Source organism: Amblyomma maculatum, chromosome 4 (genome assembly GCF_055883805.1).
Source record: "Amblyomma maculatum isolate TAMU_Amacu chromosome 4, ASM5588380v1, whole genome shotgun sequence".
Taxonomy (NCBI): domain Eukaryota; kingdom Metazoa; phylum Arthropoda; class Arachnida; order Ixodida; family Ixodidae; genus Amblyomma; species Amblyomma maculatum.
This window is the reverse complement of record NC_139347.1, coordinates 102,079,729-102,100,135: the sequence shown is the minus strand read 5'-3', so window position 1 is coordinate 102,100,135 and position 20,407 is coordinate 102,079,729. Positions and strand designations below refer to the sequence as shown.

The following is a 20,407-nucleotide window of genomic DNA, read 5'->3' as shown; positions in this document are numbered from 1 at the left end:
CGGTATGGAGATGTTACAGCGAGAGAGAATCTAGTGCGTCTGTTGATGCCGGCCTCGGGGAGGCCTGGCCGGGATGCACCAGCGGGCTATGCTGGGTGTGCGACGAACGAACGGCGCAGAGCTTGTGGCTATTCCTTCTCTCCTGAAAAATTCACTTTAAGTTTGTGACTCTCTCCTCGCTCGTGATTAGCTGTTACACCGGCGTCGACGGCGACGCTGAACTAAGCTCGTTTTATGTTAAATGGCCGGTAGGTGTCATAGTTCAGTTGATTTGTCGGCTCATGCGCAAAGATTGAATATTTAGTAAACTGTTTCTATGAAGACTACATTTGCGCTCTTCATAAAGCATATACAAGTAGTACCACGAAGTCGTAAAAAATCGAAGGTTTATGTCGCTATTTCATCCGATATTCTCCTGATACGTGCGGCTCAACATTTTCACCCCTTCGAAAAAAGAAAAGCACTATGTAAACGTGGGAACATGACATACTTTATTTTCAATGTTGCGGCAGGAGAACAACCCGGACCTATACGGCAGATACATTCGCGGTTTGCACAGCCATAGTGTCATCGATCATCGATTAAGCATTTTTCGCAGCCTTGATAGAGTAACAAATAAAAACGAATATACTTACATCATCACTTGGCTTCTCTGTGCATCGTACAGAGACTTCAAATTTACAATCTACATATATTATAGCATGGTACACAGGGGATAAGCTTATAACTTTCAAGAACCATTAAACAATGTGAACTTGGCAACTCCTCATAGAACGTGCATGTGGGCGTATTATATTTAGACATTGCTCAGACAGACGAAGGTCATCGTTCTCGCTCAACATGGCTGATTTCCAAAGGGGCGCGCATAATGCACGCCAAGAATTATCCTTATTTGACATCGTAAAGTGTGTACATTTAGGTCTATAAGTGACTGCGCCATTTTATGTTCACGGCAACGGCCTAAATACTTTGTCAACTTATTTGTGCGCTACAGACTGTAATTTATTGCTTCAAGGCACGGCGAGGTGTAGTCGGGCTGGAAAAAGACACTAGGGTAGAGGTAAATAAAACTGGTATAATTAGAAAGGAAAATGGACAAATCCAAGCGGTATTTCGGGCACTAAACGAGTCCCTCGTCATTAATTCTGATGATAATAATTGCAAGGAGCATGAAAATGGCTCACGCATGAGTCCACGTGTTCAATTAAGTGAGTGTATGGTTCAATCGACATGAAACGACTCTGAAGGAGGCTGTGATACGATAATGCTTTCTCGTTGGAAATTACTCCGACTACGGCTTAGTTATTCTCCTGTTTTTACGCATAAAAATCGTACCAGTTCTATATAGAAAAAGCACAGCGGATGAACGCGACACAAGGGCGAATGCCAAGCTTCTAACAAGACTTATTTTGAGCGTTGGAGCAATTTTATTGATACAGCACCAACCAATGTCATTATCCACGCAGGCGCTAATAGACCAGCTTTTTGTCGGTATAAGTGCAGTAAAAAGGCTACAGACGCAGTTTTGCCCAGCTCCAGAAATCAGGTTTCATTCTATGGTTCCCTATGTGACATTTTATTTCCTTTCTTTAATTAATAGCAGTTTGCTTATCCCCTCAAATAGATGCAGAGTGAGGACCGGGTTGATTATTCGAGAGAAAGGGCGATTATTAGGAATAAAGGACTTGACTATTCCTCTAACTATACCTCGATTCTTTTTCTTCAAAATATTTACAGTTCGGATCCTAAAGCGGGCGCACATCGACTTCTGTCGAGCTCATGTAAACGTATAGTTAAAGCGGAAAAGACCTCGAGTGCCAGACGGGGGACTTATGGCAAAATAACCTGCATAACATTTGTCTTCAAGCACATTTTCTTTCCGTTGTTAGTGTTCTCAATTGTTCGCGCCTGCCCAGTTAGACCAAAGCACACATGTCCACTAGGTACGTAAATAGGAGCGACTACACCTTATGCGTATTCAATAAATAACCATCTGTTCTTCTCTCCCCTCTTTCGTTGCAGGTTGCTTCCGAGTCGGTCGTTCTATATATAGCTCTGGTAGCTTAGGGTGTGCAGGAAACATGACATTCAGGTAGTATCGCTAGGATAACTTTTCAAATTATGTGACAGCCTCTCAAAGTAAGCCATACTACTACCTTCTACCCACGAGGTAAGTGGATATCAAATGTCATCGCCCTTAGAGCATCGTTTGCGAAAGCAGCTAGCGACTGAAAAAAAAAAAAAAGTTGGCTGTGGTTTAGCTCTGGTTAACCCTAGTAGAATTGTGATAGTAACGGTTGCATGGCTACGCTGGTGGCCAAATGAAGAGTCAGATGCATAAGTCCACCCACCGGTGTTAGATAATTTTTATGCCACAGCCGGTCACACACTTCCAAAGTGGTTGTTCGTGAAGCGGCGGTGAAACTCGCGTGGCCGACTCGTGCTCGCCCAGTCTTTGTGCAAAGTCTGAGCGCCGACCACTTTCGACGTCTCCAGGCTCAACAATTAAGCCGGCCAAAGCCCTCTCCTTTTCTCAAGACGTGTAGCGCTCTCTTCATCCGTTTCTTCTGCACGCAGTCTCCTGAAGGTTTCATCGCGCCTACCATTTGTGGCTACGGCGTACGAGTGTGGAGCGAATTGGCTGCGGGCGACCGAGCGTTGCATCAAACACGACCAGCGTTCCGTTGAACGCATCAAATTTCACCGGGGGTTTAGGTGGTGGTGGTGGTAAAGGCGTGTATTGCATCTAAATATGGGGGACACTTAAGCTCCGCCTTTAAGGGTATGACGCGATAGCATAGGCTATCAGCCCATATATGAAGCCCCGCTTTAACCAAGCCGTATGAACGGGCCTATAAGGCTAGCGTGAATACCAGGGTCCTGGCAGGCTGATTCTGACATAACCGTCCCATGTGGAACAAGAGACTCAAGTTGGCAGCTTCTGCCACGGTTTCGTTGTGCCTGCCATTTGTGGCTACGGCATACGAGCGTACGCGACGATCCGAGCTGGCTGGCGTAGTGTTGCTTTCGCAATAAAAAAAACGAAGGGGGAAAAGGATGAAAACTTTAGTTCAGAGAACGTATGCACTTTCTAAAAGTTCCCATATAAAACATACCAACATCCCAAATTAGCAGCCGTCTATTTATTGCAGCAACCGTTTATTTATTTATTTATTTCTAATACCTCAAAGACTCCAGGAGTGCGGGTTGTACGTGAGGCTTGACAACATTATCGCGGTTAACAGAACAATGTTTCAATGGCGGGTTTGAAATGGCTTGGGTTAGAATGAACGACGATGACAGCGGGAAGATCGTTCCAGTCGATGGCTGTCCTTACAAAAAATGAGGTGAGGTGCGTTGTCGTTCGGGCATGTGGCGGATAAACAGCCAAGGTGTGGCGATGAATCGGCGTGATGATTGCTGTGCTAGGTGATAAGGCATGATAAAATTTATGAAATAAACAGAGTCTAGATATTTTACGGTGCGCTTGCAAGCTCGGGAGACCGGCATTAGCATTTAGATTAGTGACACTAGTATTGCGAGAATAGTCAGAGAAGATAAATCTAGCTGCACGGTTTTGGGTTAATTCAATGGTAGATATCAGGTTTTGAAGATGCGGGTCCCACAATGCGCAGGCGTTCTCCAATTTGGGCCTTAGAAGAGTACCTAAGCTAAATGTTTTATGAAAGAAGGTGCCTGAGCTAGGTTACGTCGAAGGAAGCAAAGTGTGCGGTTAGCATCATTAATTACAGATGTGAGAATGTAAGATCACTGGAAATTGTGACACCTAAGCACTTCAAAGAAGATACCAAGGATATAATAGTTCCGTTTAGTAAGTAGTTGTGCGAAGAATAATGCTGGCGTCTGTGGAATGTAATTAGGGCTGTTTTGTTAGCATTAAGGGTTGTCGGTATTGCCATGGTGATCGACAAAGGCATTCGACTCGGTACGCCCCAGAGGAACGTCCTTTTGGTTTTGTTTTAGCCGCCTTCCGTACTGATTGGCAGATGTAGGCTACACTGAATTCTTCACACTTAGGGTAGTACGAAACGATCGAACCAATCTTTCACATCCAAAATGCGTTGACTTGGTTTGCTAGTAGACGCGTAGCTTATTTCAAGATACGTGGCATATTCGTGGTTCTTGATACTTGCCAGCGTTTGTATATCAACTGCTCGCATGACGATGTCCCATTTCAGTTCTACTGTGCTTTGGTAGGGTTCGAAAATTGGTTTTACCGAGAGTTTAGGATCGTCAGTGCCACTCAGAATGCATTATTAACGCCTGGTCTTAGAGTTAGTTCACATACAATAAACCATGATCCCGATCGGACATTCAGCCCATGCCATAACCATACGCATGTTCAATGCCACAATTATCAGGAGCACTAACATGACCGTACGGTTTTTTTTGTTATATATGTACACAAGTGATCTCTACGTACCGTGAAAAACCGTCCATTTTAGCTCGTTTTCTTTCCGTTTGGCGAATGGACCTATCTAGTGACACTTCAATTTACGCTGTTACAGATAGGCCAGCTGTCCTTTTGATGCCCTGAATAATGGTCATAAACGAAAACTGAATTCTTTGCTTTTGGTTAACAGTCGTTTGCTTATCGTTGGCGGTAACAAAAAGTTGGGTTGGTTCCGATAGAAGATAAAGACATACGACGAAAATGAAGCTCTATTTAATGCGAATAAAAATACATATGTACACGTAGAAAATGGCGCAGCAGTTCACCATGCATAAAATGTCACGAACGGCACAGAATAGATTCTCCACACTCAAGTCATTGCCAGTCAACAGATCAGTTGTCAAGTCCCACAAGCATCGCACGAAGCACGCCCAACGGATACTGAGGAGACGAGTTCATTTTCACCTGTTCGATCGCACCCGGGCTATTCCTTCTTTTTTAGGACGCCGTCCATCTTCACATTGAGTACAAACGTCGCCTTGCGGAAGTCAGGTACGTACGTCAGGACATAAGACTGGAAGATGAACACCATCACCCATTCAGCAATGACTGCGCCCAGCATACCTTGCGGGTACTGAAAAAAAAAAAAAAGCCACAAGCGTGTCACATTTACAACTACATGGGGCTTCGAACGCAACACATAGCACTAGAGTACCTTTATGTTTAGAGGGCATTAAAGAATGGAGGGAAAAGGCGAAGATCATTGAGAGTGCCTGAGTGGGCGGGTGCCATGTAAGGAAAGTTACCCTGATAAAGAGAAAAGACTGCAATGTTTGTCCCCACTAAAGCCTGTTTTTCCTGTTTCAGTTCTGCCTCGATATTCACCGAAAACCGGTATTCTCATGAAAAACAACCTGAGAAAGTAAATGAAAATTGTATATTAGATATCTGCATGAATGCGAGGCCGCGAATGCATGCAGAACTTTTCCCGCTATAGTCTACAGTCGTCGCCAGTGATGGTTTGGTTAAGAGAGACTACAGGCTTTGCCACTTTTCTCGGACAGATCTTTTCATTCGACGCTTATTAGAAGCTCATATGCTCGAAATATCGATAACTATTAATAATTTTTAGCTGGAAGCAAGGCTAATGTACGTTCAACATTCCTCTAATTTTGCATGAAAGTTGCACATATACTTTTTAGACATTGTGGCTCAAAAATCCGCTCAAGTTCTGCCACTCTTCATTATCACGCGTTACCGATGCACAATGAGCGCCAAAGGAAGTACGATATTTAAGTCGGCATTCCGTAGGGATGAAATCCTTATTTGAAGGAAGTAGTTACAGGTTTTAACAAGAAAAAAAAACTCCATAAACAGCAGTATTCAATGTGCCTCGTGTCAATAATTTCGAAAGATTGACAGTGATTCACAATAGACAAGTGCTCCGCCGGGGTGGTGCAGTGGTAAGACGCCCGACTACTGTCCGGAATACCCGGGTTCGAACCCGACCTCGGCGGCTGCGTTTCGATGGAGGCGAAACGAAGAGGCGTCCGTGTGCTGTGCGATGTCAGCGCACGTTAAAGATCCCCAGGTGGTCGAAATTTCCGGAGTCCTCCACTACGGCGTCTCTCATAGCCTGAGTCGCTTTGGGACGTTAAACCGCACAAACCAAACCAAACCAAACAATAGACAAGTTCCAATCGCGAGGTAGCACTCGTCGTTAATGGTCAGTAGTCGCAAAGATGGAACATCAGGTTGACATGAGGTTTAAAGTTCAAAATGAAGAACACAATACTAAGTTAACCGTAAGTGTAAATAAGAGCTGTGACAGCCTTTCAAGGCTCGTAATACTGAATGAGGAGGATACTGCCCCTTTAATTGTTCACTGAGCAGACCAAGGCGTTTGATTCGTATCAGCTGTCCTTGCCGTGCTAGCTTTTGGCTCACGAAGATAAGACTCAGCAGATTCGTTTCCTCAGAAATGTCCTTGTCTCACAGTGCTAACGTTAAAGGTAAGGACGAATAGTTATATGTCCTTACCTTGACTGTTAGCCTCTTTGCATTATTCTGTCATTGAACTTTTCAGCCATGTTTGCGCATTCAGACAGACTGATCTCTAAGCGATCTTTGATATGAAGGTTGTTACGAGTACGGCGTACTTGTCTATACATATCTATAGGACGGAACGCCAGGTCAATGTCGCACGCAGTGCTCGTCGTTTGAGAAGGACGCACTTCTTTATGGAGGCAGTGACGTAAGCAACGTGGCGCAATAGATATATCGTCTTCCTTGTTCCCTCGGCTCTGAATAGACTTTCCTCTATCGGCGTTCCGATCGTGATAGGAACGCACAACTGCCTCGTGTAGAGAAATCGCACGTACGAACGGGGCAGTTTAGCAATTAGTGAATGCGCGCTGCACGTACGCCCACTGGAATGAAGCCTGCCTTAGCCCACGGCCCCAAGAAGCGCTAGAGGCCAAAAACGTCTGCTTTTATACTGCGTAATAAGGAAATTGCCGCTGTCTGTAAGCTGACTGTCGCTTGCGCAATTAAATGCTTGGAGCGATCTAGATTTCATTAAAAGCCCCCTCATCGTCTTGAAGAAAGTAGGAACGAGTGGCGTCATGGCCAATCCCGTCACCCATGTAGAATGTCTGCGGCGTTTTTAAACGTTACTTGTTAGGAACATTAACGGCGACGCACAGGCTGACGCTGATAAGGTTCTGGTGACGCGAGACGCACGTGCGTATAAATGGTTTTGAACTTAGTTGGAACACGATCATGGTAATAATGATAGTAAACCCTGAAAGTCCTGCAGTATCAGCTGCTTGATATTTGCAAAGGCGCCTATAATACAGACGCAGACGTCGCATAGAGATTGAAAACGCACTGATGCAGAGGACACCTCCCAAGTAGCACACATTACGTGGCCCACCTGGGGCCCGTATAGGCAAGTTGGGCTTGGGCGACAGCGATAACACCCATGAGGGCCCCCTATAGGGATTGGGCTTGCGCCTGCTTTTTCTATCTGGGCACCATATAGGCGTGGAAAGGGCTAACTGAGTACATATTTCCACATCTGGCCCTCAAGGGTCCCGCTCGCGGAATTTTAGGGCCGATGCAAAGAAAATTTGGGCTTTGTGTAGAAAAAGCCTGGGCTAATCTAATTGGGGCTGCCCACTGAAAAGCGCAATAGGTCCCGCTTGGGTCGCGGCGGGGCTAAATACGGGTATGCCGGCGCATTGCCTACATGGGACCCTTGAGGGGTTCTCGAGGGATGGTCAAACGGAAATGTAGGTTTCATGCAGAAAATTCCTGGGCTGCCCCAAATGGGGCTGCCCACCAAAAACCTAGATAATTTCAGCATGGCCTGTAGCGGGGCAGGAAAGTGCTCCTTCGCGCTTATGCCCGGATCGGTCTCTTGCGGGGCACTTTAGGGTACATCCGATGCAAATGTGGGCCTAAAGCGAATAGTAAACGGGCTAGCCCAAATCGGGCTGCCCACTCAAAAGCTGAATAGGTCCCACGTGGTTTGCATGCGGGCTGAAAAGCGGGCATGCCGCCGCGTCGCCCACATGGGTATTTCTTGGGTTAATTGCGGGAAAATGTAACATATATTCGTACTCTATGCGGCAAAAATAAGATAAGCCCAATTGAGGCTGCCCATGAAAGGCCACAGTGGGCCTCAAATTGGCCATAGGCGGGCTTACCGCTCTGAAACGTCTTCGCCCTATACTTCAGGCACAATTTTCGTAGAGTAATTCATCTTATATCGGCCGCTAATTGCATCTTCTGGATTTTTCTTATAACCATTCTATGCATATCCATGCCATCAATAAAGACTATCTAATTTTACTCTAAAAACTATGTTAATTATGTAATATTGGCAGAAAATATGCGGCAGTAACTGTTCCGCTTTACGAGTATGTACTGAACTACCTCAAAATTTTTCCTGCGCTATTTCTTTCTTCTCTATTTACTCTTCTGTCTGCACGAGGCAGCGGAGGTGGCTCAGCTTCAGAGCCAGTAGCAGGCCCGTGCATTTTCTTTTCCTTCTTCCTACAGCCACAACAACATATTATTATTCTACATACACCACCGAAATGAATATTCAGTCCAACATTAGGGGGTTGATGTGGGCCAGCCCACATAATTGTAGTGAATTGGGAATAAATTTCTCTTATGTTACTGAATGTCGAATACAAGATAAATAAATAGTGCTCATGTTTCACACTTGATGGCTAATGGAACTTGGGCAGCCCTGAAAATACCAGATTCAACCCATGAGGGCAGCACGTGGGCGAGCCCGAAACGGAATTGCCCCCGCAAAGCCCGCGCCGGAACAATTCAGGTATTAGAGGGATTAATCAACATGCAAATTAAAACCTTGATCAATGGGGCGACATTGCCTTTACAAACGTAGGACCCATTAATGATTCTGGTATGCTGCCCAAATTCAGCTATCTGGGCTGAACGCTTGCAGCCCTATTTGGGCTGCCCACACGGATACAAATTGGGACCAATCGCGGCAAAATTGGGCAGAAATGCATGCCTTACATGGCCATATACCAATCAATCATCAATTACCATTCATTAATTAGTAAATAATGAATAACTTTGTAAGGTATTAATTATGTCAATAATGGCTAATTAAATAATTAAATACTTATTCCCCTACTTCGTGAGTAATCCATCAATTACTAATTAATTAGACAATTGATTTCTAATTGGTGAGTTGCGTAGCAGAATGCGGCACTAAGGCTTTCGCCTTTCACTACGTTAGTCGCTATAGTCTCTCGTAATTTTATTATGCTCTTGAACAAGAGGTTACTGGACACAGAGCTGGATTTTCGCACTCTGACAGCCGGTTCAAGTTATTGATATGCTGGAATCCTTAGTAATAAAGGAGATGTAGCTCGAGTAGTTAACTTCTTGTTCAGTGACCGTGTTGAATATCATCTCTCGTTTACTTTCATCAGGGAGAACACTCGAATGCTTCGACGAAGAAGCCATGCTGCAAGCAAAGTTTTTGATGCGTGGCTGCAACACGTACTGTTGAAAAGTACCATCAGTATGTCTTACCACTTTCCCTCGGCCGTTCGGTGGAATCATTAAAGCCACGTCGAAGACGAGCCAGTTGTATCCAGCTTTAGCGTTGGCGTCAAGTCAAGGAAATGAGCACGATAATGCTTGGTACAATACAGTAGGCCCAACACTTAAAAGTCTTAGTTACACAGTAGCCATTGTACTCTCCCCAAAACAAAAGTAGACGTATTAGCATATAAATATGGGGCTTCATTAGGCTGATGCGAACGACCAGTGAATGGTTCTCCAAACACTGAATGTATCAAAAGCAAGCTTCTTTTATGCAACTTACACACAAAACAAACAACCCATCGCTTCAAATTTTGTCAGGAGCTTACAAAGCTTAGTACTGGTGAAGTGCGTAAAACGAAAAATGAGGCTTGTCTTGTGAAACAACGAAACCAATACTCTAAGGATAAATTTTTGACGTATGGGAACGATCAAAGAGAGATTAGTTTGGGGAAATTTCCTTAATGTACAGAAGGAAGGCGATTTTACACAAGGTGCCCTAATGTGACAAATTGAACTTTCTAGAAGTCCGAGGTTCAAACACAAATTTCAAATGAAAAAAAGAAAAAAAGTATATAAATTTAAAAATGACTTGAACAGCGTCACCAGCTGGGCCAGCTCGCCAACATGCAACATAATCATGCAGGAAAAGGTGTCAAGGTATTTGTCACAAGCTGCCTCACATATAGAGCGGAAGTTACGGGACCTTTTGCCTCACATATAGAGCGGAACTTACGGGATCTTCCAGCTTCTTCGAGCATGCTTTGACATGAATCTCCGGGGTAGCGACCGGCCAACGCACGTCCTTGACGATGGGCCGCAGAGCAACCAGCCAAGAGAACAAAAGGCAGACAGCAGCACTTCCGCTGTGCGCTCTGGTGAGATGTAGTCTCTCGAGCACTTTCGCGGCTACTGGCTCTGGGAAAGTATTATTTTTCTTCACCGAGCTCGCGATCAACTCGTCGTTTCTCCCTCCTTTGTACGGCCGCCGCTACCGATCAACTCTGCGACTACGACGTCTCATCGGACAAGAAAGCCGTGAAATTCTTTTTGCCACAGACTGTCGGTCAATTAAATAATGGTTTCGACTTTGTTGAAACCTTGATATGGCTTAGTATTTTACGCTGTGTTTTCTGTGTTGCTCTTGCATCTACTTATTATATCTGGAATACTTGCTTTGTTATCTTTATAGTCTTCTTTTATCGCAGTAATTTGTTCACTGTTGGGGTTTCCCTCTTTTCATTTACCGAGTCGTCTTTCATCACATTCGTGCCATGGCGTGTTATTTTTTTATTGTATTCTAGTATTATGCAGTGTAATTTGGACTACTATCTATAAATATTCAATTATTTGGAAAAGAAAGTGACGTTCTTGAACTTATTCTTCAATCACACACCGACACACATATTTCACGGGTTGACCTGGCCTATAACTGTTCTCAAACCTCACAGAGGAACGACGGGTAACCGTAAAAGGGATCCCGCGCTTCTGTTGGCCGTAAAGGCGGAGGTTTGTGGCAGTATTCACACATGTCCGCTTCAATAATCTCGGCTTAAAGATTGACACTAAAAGCTTTTACATTCCTGATATACGCAAGCCGTAACAGAAAGAAGAAGCATTATAATATTTGGACTAATTCTGGAAAACAGTTCTCAAAAATATATTTTTTTCGCATAGTGTAAAATTGCGTCATAACAATTATTATATTTAAGATCATCCCTGAGCAGGCTTACAGTAATTTGCCGTGCATTTTTGCAAACGCGGACAGTGGGTTTTGTATGGCAGTATTAATTACTCGTTTTGAGCGCATGAGAAATTTCAGAAGCAAACCTTTGACACGCAGCGGAAGCTTCGACCGTTTCTATCAGCACTGCGCAAAAATATGATATACTACTACCTAATGGCCTCACGATTACTTTAACAAACACGGCCCACTGATTTTCTTTATGAATTTTAACTGCTCAATGTGAACACAGGAAAACCCGAAAATAATTTTTTCTTTAGATTTATCGCGAGCTTATACTATTCATAACAGCGTCTGGTACCAAAGCATTTAAAAAAATGTCGAAGTTGCCTCAAAGCTAAAAAGTGTCCCAAAAAACTGTACTCTTAAGAGTGTGAAGTGCTCGTAGGCGTTGCAATATACAAGCATGATGAACAGCTGTTCGCTGTAAGCAAGGTTTCAGCAAAAATCGGCTGATAATTTTGGACCACCAGTACTGTTAAGCTACGTCATCAAAAGTATGCAAAAGATAAACAAATCGCGTGTATCATTGTTTTGTGCAAAGGATACTGATGAGCATGGCTGTGATGCCGACGATTGAAAGGAGCGCCCTGGTGTAGAACAGGGGCGACGTCCTCCAGCGTGGGTCAGTGAGGTATTGGAGGTAGAGGTGGATAACCGTGGTCGCGTATCCGATGCCGAAAACCATGCACGCTCCGATCATGTGGGGCACGAACAAAGGCCAGTACTGCGGGAAAAAAAAAAACCCACCAATATCAGTGAACTAGTAGAGGTTCATTACGACAACAACAACAACAAAAAGGCAAATCACATCTGCACACCTATTTCGTAGGCAAAGAAACGGTGTCACGAAATCTCACTTAAATGTTGGTAAGAAATTTGCACTCGGACATAAGTGACAGGAGGCGCTTTGGTACGCACCTAAAGTTTCCAGGTACAAGTTGACATCTATGCGTGCTGGGATATCAGAATGGTAAGCAAACTGAATGCGACAGTGCACGTGAGCTGTCGTTATCATTTTTAGTAAACCAAAAATTAGAATACTTATGTGCGCTCTTTTTAAAACATTCCTGGTGTAATTGTGTGGAGAGTCAGTGCTGTCACCTAATTATTTGGCTGCGAAGGCCAGGTATGCAGCTTCGTTTGTATGTCCTCGATTACCGCACGATTCTGCTTGTTATGCTTTTGGTGTTCTGTTCACGGGGTGTAACGTTCCAAAGTGACTCAGACTATGAGAGATACCGTAGTGGAGGGATCTGGAAATTTTGACCGCTTGGGAATCGCACAGTACTCGCGCAGTACACCTCCACGAAAAAGAAGCCTCCGCGGCCAGGATTTGATTACGCATCCTTGGGCTGGGCAGTCGAGTGCCCTAACCCCTGCTCCGCCACTACAGTGGCCACTGTACCGTCACTGTGGGGCATTTCTAGTTATGTTATAACAGAAAAAGCAATCCGCACACACACACATCAACACGTGCGCATCACAGGCAGCTTTCTTTAAGCTATTCATTTGCAGCCCTTAGTGACATCGCAAGTTTTGGCGCAATAATAGTGAGAACAGCACGCCTCCTAGTTAGCGAATCTCAGAAAGAAGACTAATGTAAAGGTAACTGAAATATTTAATTAGCAATACCATTTTAAGGCGAGTGACTGCTCCGTAACCACTGCGAACATCCAAAAATGGTTTTAGCGGAACGAAACTAGAGTAGTCGCGAGGCTTTAGGACAACAAGAAAAACCACATATCTAGGATATAAAAGATCAGATTGATTTAATCATATTCTATTGGCAGCACATTAAGAGAGGTGGATTTAAAGTAGGAGAAGGCAATGGTATTTTTGTACGTATATCTGAACAGAGCCTAATCTATTGGGCGGTGCCATCCCAAGCAATGTTTTCCTGGCCGCGTCAGAAATAACATGTAATTTATCAGGCAGTTGCAACAAAAACAAACGTATTCATGTTCCATTGTATATAATGCTTGCTTGTTGTTTGATTCATGGCTTATGTGCAAGTGGTATGTTATGCGCGATTTTTTACATTTATTGTCCGGGTGGAAATCTCCCATTTACCTCTGTGTTCACATCAGAAGAAGCAACCAGACTCCTCTCATTATCATGCATGGCACGATACGCCAGATATTTTACAGTAAATCAGGAGCCAATCTTGAATGCTAAATGGCCGCAATCTGAACTGAGAGTGCAGCTGATAGCGAAGCGCATTCTTATCCTTATGTCTGTAACTGATCGCGTTAAAGCAGTTTGTGGTTTTCGAATAATTATGCGTGCTAAGTAATAGAGTGTTTTCGTTTCGGTTCGCTTGTTCCTCCACTGCCGGATTTCACTGGGCTTCATAGAGATCTCCATAGAGATAGAGTCTTCATAGAGATCTTTATTTTTTAATGGTGGCATCAGTCACCCGTCAATGAATATTGTACATGTTCTGCCCACTGGGAAAGGAAATTAAGAGAATCATCACTAGTGTCCAGAAGGTAAAAAATATCCCGATGAATGAAGATATTTGGGGCAAAAAACGTTTTGCTAAGTGCCATAAAGGGCCAGCATTCAGTTATGAAGCCCACGGCCGGTCTCGAGGGAGAGAGCGCGCGCTCTTTCTTACGGCCTTCTTAATTGCCGCGTGAACAATGGGAACTTTTCTCCTTGAGTCACGCTCTCCGCCGCCGCAAGGGGCGCGACCTGCTCACTGTTCGCTCCGCATCTGCTTCAGTGGCGGCGGGTGGCTTTTGCCTGGTTTCGCGCTGTCGCCCGCGGGTTTCGTGGTGAGTGCAGCCCCTAAATGAAAGATTACAGAAGGTAGATGCTGCAGCGGCATCCTGTCAGCGTGCTACATACGTGAATGGAGTCTTTATATTAAAAAACACTCGCTCAGCAAACGCTCGACAAGCATATGACATGTATTGCGGCATTGCATCTACTTTTGTTCATTTTAATCTGAATTTTTGCCCAAGCCTGTACAAGAAGATGAACAAAAAAAGTGAATGAGCAGTGATCACACCGAAGCTTCTTCAAGGCAAACATAACAGCAACAATGGCAAAACCGTCTTTCAGCGCTAGATGAGAAACCATCGAGGTAACACCGAAGATGAAAATAATTTTATAAAAATGTAATGTAAGTTCCACAATGCTTACATGACATAAAGTGTTAGTAGTATAACGTCAGAGTAAACGATTTTAAGTTTTGTTTTCAATTTTGCTATAATTTATAGATCATCAAATGTTTTATGTTGTATTATAAACATTTTAATTTTGCAAATAAACGTTGGTTTAATGAAATGTTTACATGATATCATGATTATTTCATGAAAAAAAAAAACAGGAAATCTATTTCAAGCACTAATTCCTAGCAATATTTTCTTCCTTTTTCTAGTATGTTTTTGAACTAATAGTTCCTTGTAACTATATGTGCAGTAATGCCTGCCTTAGAGCAATCGCTGCCCCATTATTTTGGTAGAATGCGTTGCTTATTACACATTCGCCACTGTTACTCAAGGGACACTCCTCAATTATGGATATAAAAGCTTTTCTCTGTGCTATTTATTCAGAGGTGACTATAGGCGTTGTATGTCGCGCTGAATTGCGCGCCTAGGCACCTAGTGTCGACACCAACGAAATCATTTCAGCTCTACTGCAATCAGTAACCGAGGAACTGAAAGAAGTGATGGTATCTCCTGTCATCCCATTACCCACTGTCACGTATTCTGGTTTAGCTTACGTCGCTGGATACATTGTGAAGTTAATCAGTGACTTCGGGTGTGACGCTTGTGCTATCCTTCTTGAAACCAGCGAAAGAAGCAGCCCCATGTACACTATTCTGCGAGGACAAGATTCTAGCGGACTGCATATTATCCAAAACCAGAGTTTGTAGCCCTCTTGGACAAGGTTGTGTCTTTTTTTGAAAAAGCTGTCGTGCACCTACCACACACAAATGTCCTTGAAGTCCTTCAAATCTTAATCCAGCCAGCACTTGAGAACTCACCTTTGCTGAGTTGCCCGGAAGGCATTGACAATAGCCAAGGTCCGCTTCTTTAATATGTGAGAAATTTCTCAGACTCCTTCTTGTCAATTATGCTAAAAAGGTGACAGACAGGAACGAAAGGCCAGCTCCTTATGTGCACAAACCGTCCAAAAAGATTTTGAGTCTTTAATTTTCTAGCCGCATGCACCGTTTTGATGAATGAGTGCAATGTGTTAACTTTGAAGGATATTTTTTTTTATTGCTTGCTGCTCTTTTCAATTATGCATATCTGTTTATGTCCATATTTCCTTGATTAAATGTTTTTTTATTACTGGTATTAAACTGACTAAGACTGTCTACGTGTGCGTCAGTCGCGAGACTACGTATTCATATGCTGTCTTTCAATCTACTGATTTATTTTAAGCGAAGCTAGAACAGCTCACTCCACTAGACAACTGAAATTTTAACTGTATGCGTAAATTTTTGTTCCTTACTCTGAATCTGAGACGCGCTATGAATTTTCGTCAGTGCCTGTTTTGCTCTAAACGAAAACGACAGCGGTTGACAGAATACTTTGAGTATCCACCGAACAGTTTGCCATGCAGACTAGCGTCAAGTCGCGCTATACCTGCTTACAGCTTTCAAAGGCACACTGCATAAAATGGTACATATAGCTTTGTGAAAAATTTAGGGGCAAAAAGTGTTGATGGAAGTGCACCCGAAACTTCATTCGACCGTGCGCGACAGCACTGACGAAGGCGCGCGCGCTCTCGCGCGCACGCGCATTATTGACTATTTTATTGCTCATACACGATAAATCAGACGCTGATTACAGCTTCTTCCTATAAGCCATAAGGGGTGAAATTTCAGGACCTGCCGGTTGCAACTGACGCAGGCGGAGCGAAGAGCGAGCGCGCGTTTCCCTTGCGCATGAACGGCTGTAGCGGAGGAGCAGCAGTGGGGCGGTGGCGACCCCACCGAGGCGCGGCGGGCGGTGGAAACAGACCCCATTGGAGAGGCCGTAAGAGAAGAGAGAAACGCGCTCTCCCTAGAGACCGGCCGTGTGAAGCCTCAGAGTGTTTCGATACACATAGTCAAGGACTCTGACGATGTTTTCTATGCGATAGACTTTGTTTTCCGCCTGGCTTGTTTTGTATAAAACAACGCAAGCGCCATAAAAACGAGCCTGTCACTCACCCACGTGCAATCCTTCCGCAGGTGTCCGGTGGGCGAGAGGGACACAATAATGCCGCCCAAGCATACAAGCACGCCACCAATGCAGCTCCAACGATTTGCGTGCTCCACGCGGACGTCGGTGCAATTCCGGTTCTGTTGCAGTACCATGAGGTACTTCATGTACATCCCAATGACACCTGCGATCATATGTGTTGGGACCTGGTTTATGCAGCGCATTACAAAGATATTTCAAAGCAGAGTGGAGATAAAAATCTCATTGAAAAAGCTTAATTGAGTCTCGAAGCGCTAACCAGCGCTGCTGCACTGACATGAGCAGTGTAACCAGCGCTGCTGCACTGACATGAGCAGTGTTTTTTTATTTTATTTTAAGTGTTTTGTGCTTAAAGGGCACGGCTACTTTAGAAATAGGAATGGGAATGTCTGATTTCTAGAGCGGCAAACAGACTCGGCTGTGTTGTCCAGCTTCCTGGAATAATTTAGTCCCGGATGAGTTCTAAGGTTCGTGCCTTTAGTTACCAGCGCAGCGATCATCAAAAATGAGCGGTAACATACAATTTATTTTCTCTCTCTTGCCCTGCGTTAAAGCGTTGCGAATCAGCGCCTTGCGCTTCAAAGTGCCTGGGGAAGATACTGCGTCATTGCATAATTACGAAGCGTACGCAAGACCCTACGCGACGCATCAGAAGTGTGCTGCGCGGGTTACTAATTGAGGAACAAAAATGGCACGCCCTGTAAATAACGGTCCATACCTCAAGTTCCATTTGTAGCCCCTTAACGACCTCGCATTCAGACAGCAGCAAAATTGAGACTGCAAGTCTTCCTCGTCTCTACAGAACCGCCTCTGCTCTCATGCCTGTAACTCCTTAGTTTGTCTTGCAGCAAGTTCTTTCTCGAACGCAATCTTGCACGCTTTTTCAAAGGACAATGCCTTCGATTAGTTCTGCTGCAAGGGCAGAGATGAGACCTTCAACTACTTCATGGCCGCGATGGCAATGTCTAGCGCACGCTAGTCGTCGTTATGAGGTGCGACTGCTTTGAGCAAGAGCAATGGCAAGGACGCTGCGGGCAATAGAGATAAACGTAGTTACATAACTCGTCCTTGAAAAACCTGAAAGCACCGGAATTCTCAGCATTGGCGTCAGGACTGGAATAGGCGACGGCAGCGTTAACCAGGTTGTCCAGCAAGTCTTTTTTAGTGTGTGTGAAAACGGGCATGCTTCCCGTTTCGCTCACGCTTGGCATGCAAACACGGAATTTTGAACGTTCAAAACATCGTTCCTGTCTTTCATGTGAATACAAAAAATGACCCCATGAATGAATGTCTCTTGTTATTCCTAAGTTAACGAAGGGATGTCGAAGGCCAACTTGGGCGCTTGGGCAAATAGTAAAGTGGGTAAGTCCCGTCTGAATTACGTTTATTTCCCCTAGGAATGTTCGTATCAAAATCTAAAAGAAAAAAAAAATGGTGTCTTTGCATGGCGCTTCTACCAAAATACTTCCTTCACTGAAAGTACGGTCAAAGAGGCCCTCTAGCTCTCAGCCTTTAAAATAACACTGTTACTATGTTTATAAAAAATGCACACCACATCCTCGAAACGATAAACATCGCACCCTGGACAGCTGTTAAAACTTTGATGCTGATATCTTCCCTAGCGTTGCCAGAACACCACAACATAACTGGACCTTTCATGCGTAACGATTAACCTTCTTTTGTTTGCATATAGTCAGCGGTATATTCGTGCGAGAAAAATACATGTTGGTTCGCGAAGAACAATGACGCTCATAAGCGAAGATCACCAGCACTGCCATGCGAATGGGAAATTTGAAGATCGGTGATGAGCGAGCCCTACTCACCTACAAAAGACGTCGCTGATAGGAGCAAGCCGAACACTATACTCTGCGGCGGGTCTCCCCCTGCATCGCTGCGAAGAAATGGCCAGAAGTCGTTTTGCATCTGGCCGAGCGCATGGATGCGACGTTGGGGATGACAAGTGACCGGTTCTCACCTTATGAAAGGAAGAATCGCGGGGGTGTCTCCCAGGTACACACTGATGAAGTATGGCACAAACAATGCCAGCAGGGAGGCCAAGAAGCCAGTGATGGGCACGTAATGCAGCTTCGTGAACGTGACGCACATGAAATCTTCACTGTGCAGGTTGTTCGTGTTGCTCACTGGAGCCGGCATGTTTAAACGTTCGAAGGTGGCACACTTCTTGAGTTCCAGGTAAAAGAATTAAGTCTAGTAACAGATTTCAGTTCGCAAGCCTTCGACAAGTATCGGTCATCCTTTTCTTGCGGTGAATGAATGTCTCCCTGCGAGTGGGAAAATAAGGCGTATGTGCGCACGTCTTAAAAAGAAAAGAAAAAGAAATAAAAATGGCCTCACGGAACACGGTTAATTTAAATAACTTCGAAACTCCGCAGGTAAGTGAACTACTGAAGATTACTTTTGAGCGACAACTATTTTCTTTTTCTTGCAAGATCACTCGTGAAGTGGTTATTAAGGTATTTCTTAATTGCTGCGCAATTATAACGACCTTTTTGATTACATGGATATTTTGGCTAATCAGACTGCGTAATCAAGATAAATTTACAACTGTGCAAGCTGTAACCGTATATCCGAGTTCATGACTAACGAGCATCCCCTTGACAGCCTTCCATGCTTTCGCGCTAAAATACGTTCAACATTTTCTTACATTTTTTTTTGGCCGTTACACGAACTACGTTGCTCAAGACTGGAAGCGATAAATAAAAGTTCTTACCGCTGTTTAAAGCTTGTCCAAAATGAGATCCTTCCTCGAATTACCGGAAAGCAAGGACGTCATGTAACTAGCATGTGGGAAAATACGCATGTATGCAGCACAAAGGATCACAAAACTTGACCTGTTAAAACCTGAGCAGTCGTATAATCGAAGTTACTGTGGTAAAAGAAAACACCCAAGCAGCAAATATAAGTATGAACCATTCGCATACTACTACTATCAGAATTCAACGGTTGCTTGAAGGTTCTGTTGATGACAAGATATTATCGCAAAGAAAGGCAGACACGTGCTCTGTCAGCGATCGTCAACTAGATAGAGTATTCGTTTGAAATGGTTGCAGATTGAAAGAATTAAGACCACGCCGCTGCAAGAACACGTGCCAACAGAACAGTCGAACACCGAGCAAGAGGCAGCTCTCACCTTTAAGCACGCTCGGAAGACGATACTGCGCGACCGATCTTTCTGATGCCACAACTGCGACGGCGAGCGCCGGTCCCACTGGCGACGTGATCTGGGGTGAGAAAGGAGGGAAGAGCTCAGTAGATTAGAAAGAGAAGACAAGAAAAGAGGGACGGAAGGTAAGAACAAGGCAATGATCAAAGCGTCGATCCGCAGAGTGAATACCATCATACGATGAGGGAAAAAGAAAGAAGGATCAAATGAACGAGTGGGACGGGGAGAGAGGCGGGTTGGCTAGACAAACAGCGAGCGGCCCCGTCACGAAAGCGAAGGTTAGGAAACTCCTAGCCACCATCCTTGGCGCAAGACGAGCGCGTGGTTTGGCACGCCCGCACATTTAAGCGCGTATACTTGCTGTCGTCGACAGAGCAGGTACGTCCGAGGCCTCGTCGAAGGCTGCCGGCACGCGCCGCTGTATATTTCTCGTCGCTGTCGCGTCTGCTGTATGCACCTTGACGATATGACGTCGCCGCACCTCGTAGAGAAGCATTGCTCGTGTTGTTGGTGTCATTATGTTGTCGAGAGGGTATAAGTGAGGACAGCATATAAGTGCCGGCTGGGGGAAGTAAGCCATAAAGGTAATAGGCTCTCATAAGGGGTGGGGGCATGTTGCTCAAATGTCAGCACGTTAAGACGCCATGTCTGCCACGAGCCAGAGTAATCTATTTCTGCCACATTTGACAGCGGCAGGTAAACAACAAGGTGTGCGTATCTACAGCTAATTGCAATTTACACACTTTTCGTTTCTGCATAATAGTGTT

General features: G+C 44.5%; 1 protein-coding gene across 2 annotated transcripts; it reads right to left on the bottom strand.

Moving 5' to 3' along the window:
* Positions 1-4,653: 4,653 nt before the first annotated feature.
* On the bottom strand, positions 4,654-19,720 carry LOC146191875 (DNA damage-regulated autophagy modulator protein 1-like). 2 transcript variants are annotated; one of them, XM_084602324.1, is made up of 7 exons: positions 19,608-19,720; positions 18,432-18,738; positions 18,280-18,347; positions 16,426-16,601; positions 11,802-11,979; positions 9,497-9,561; positions 4,654-5,048 (listed from the first exon to the last, which is right to left on the bottom strand). In XM_084602324.1, the coding sequence occupies exons 2-7, from the start codon at positions 18,608-18,610 to the stop codon at positions 4,899-4,901; spliced, it is 816 nt and encodes a 271-aa protein (XP_084458450.1). In that variant the 5' UTR covers positions 18,611-18,738; positions 19,608-19,720; the 3' UTR covers positions 4,654-4,898. The 2 variants fall into 2 exon arrangements, with proteins under 2 accessions (XP_084458450.1, XP_084458449.1); XM_084602323.1 differs by lacking the exon at positions 19,608-19,720 and adding an exon at positions 19,188-19,401.
* Between the last annotated feature and the right edge of the window lie 687 nt (positions 19,721-20,407).

Coding starts and splice junctions, on each gene's coding strand:
- LOC146191875 (XM_084602324.1), bottom strand. CDS start 18,610: ATGCCGGCTCCAGTGAGCAACACGAACAACCTGCACAGTGAAGATTTC. Junction 18,348..18,431: donor GCGATTCTTCCTTTCATAAG/GTGAGAACCGGT, acceptor ATTTCTTCGCAG/CGATGCAGGGGGAGACCCGC. Junction 16,602..18,279: donor ATCAGCGACGTCTTTTGTAG/GTGAGTAGGGCT, acceptor ATATGATCGCAG/GTGTCATTGGGATGTACATG.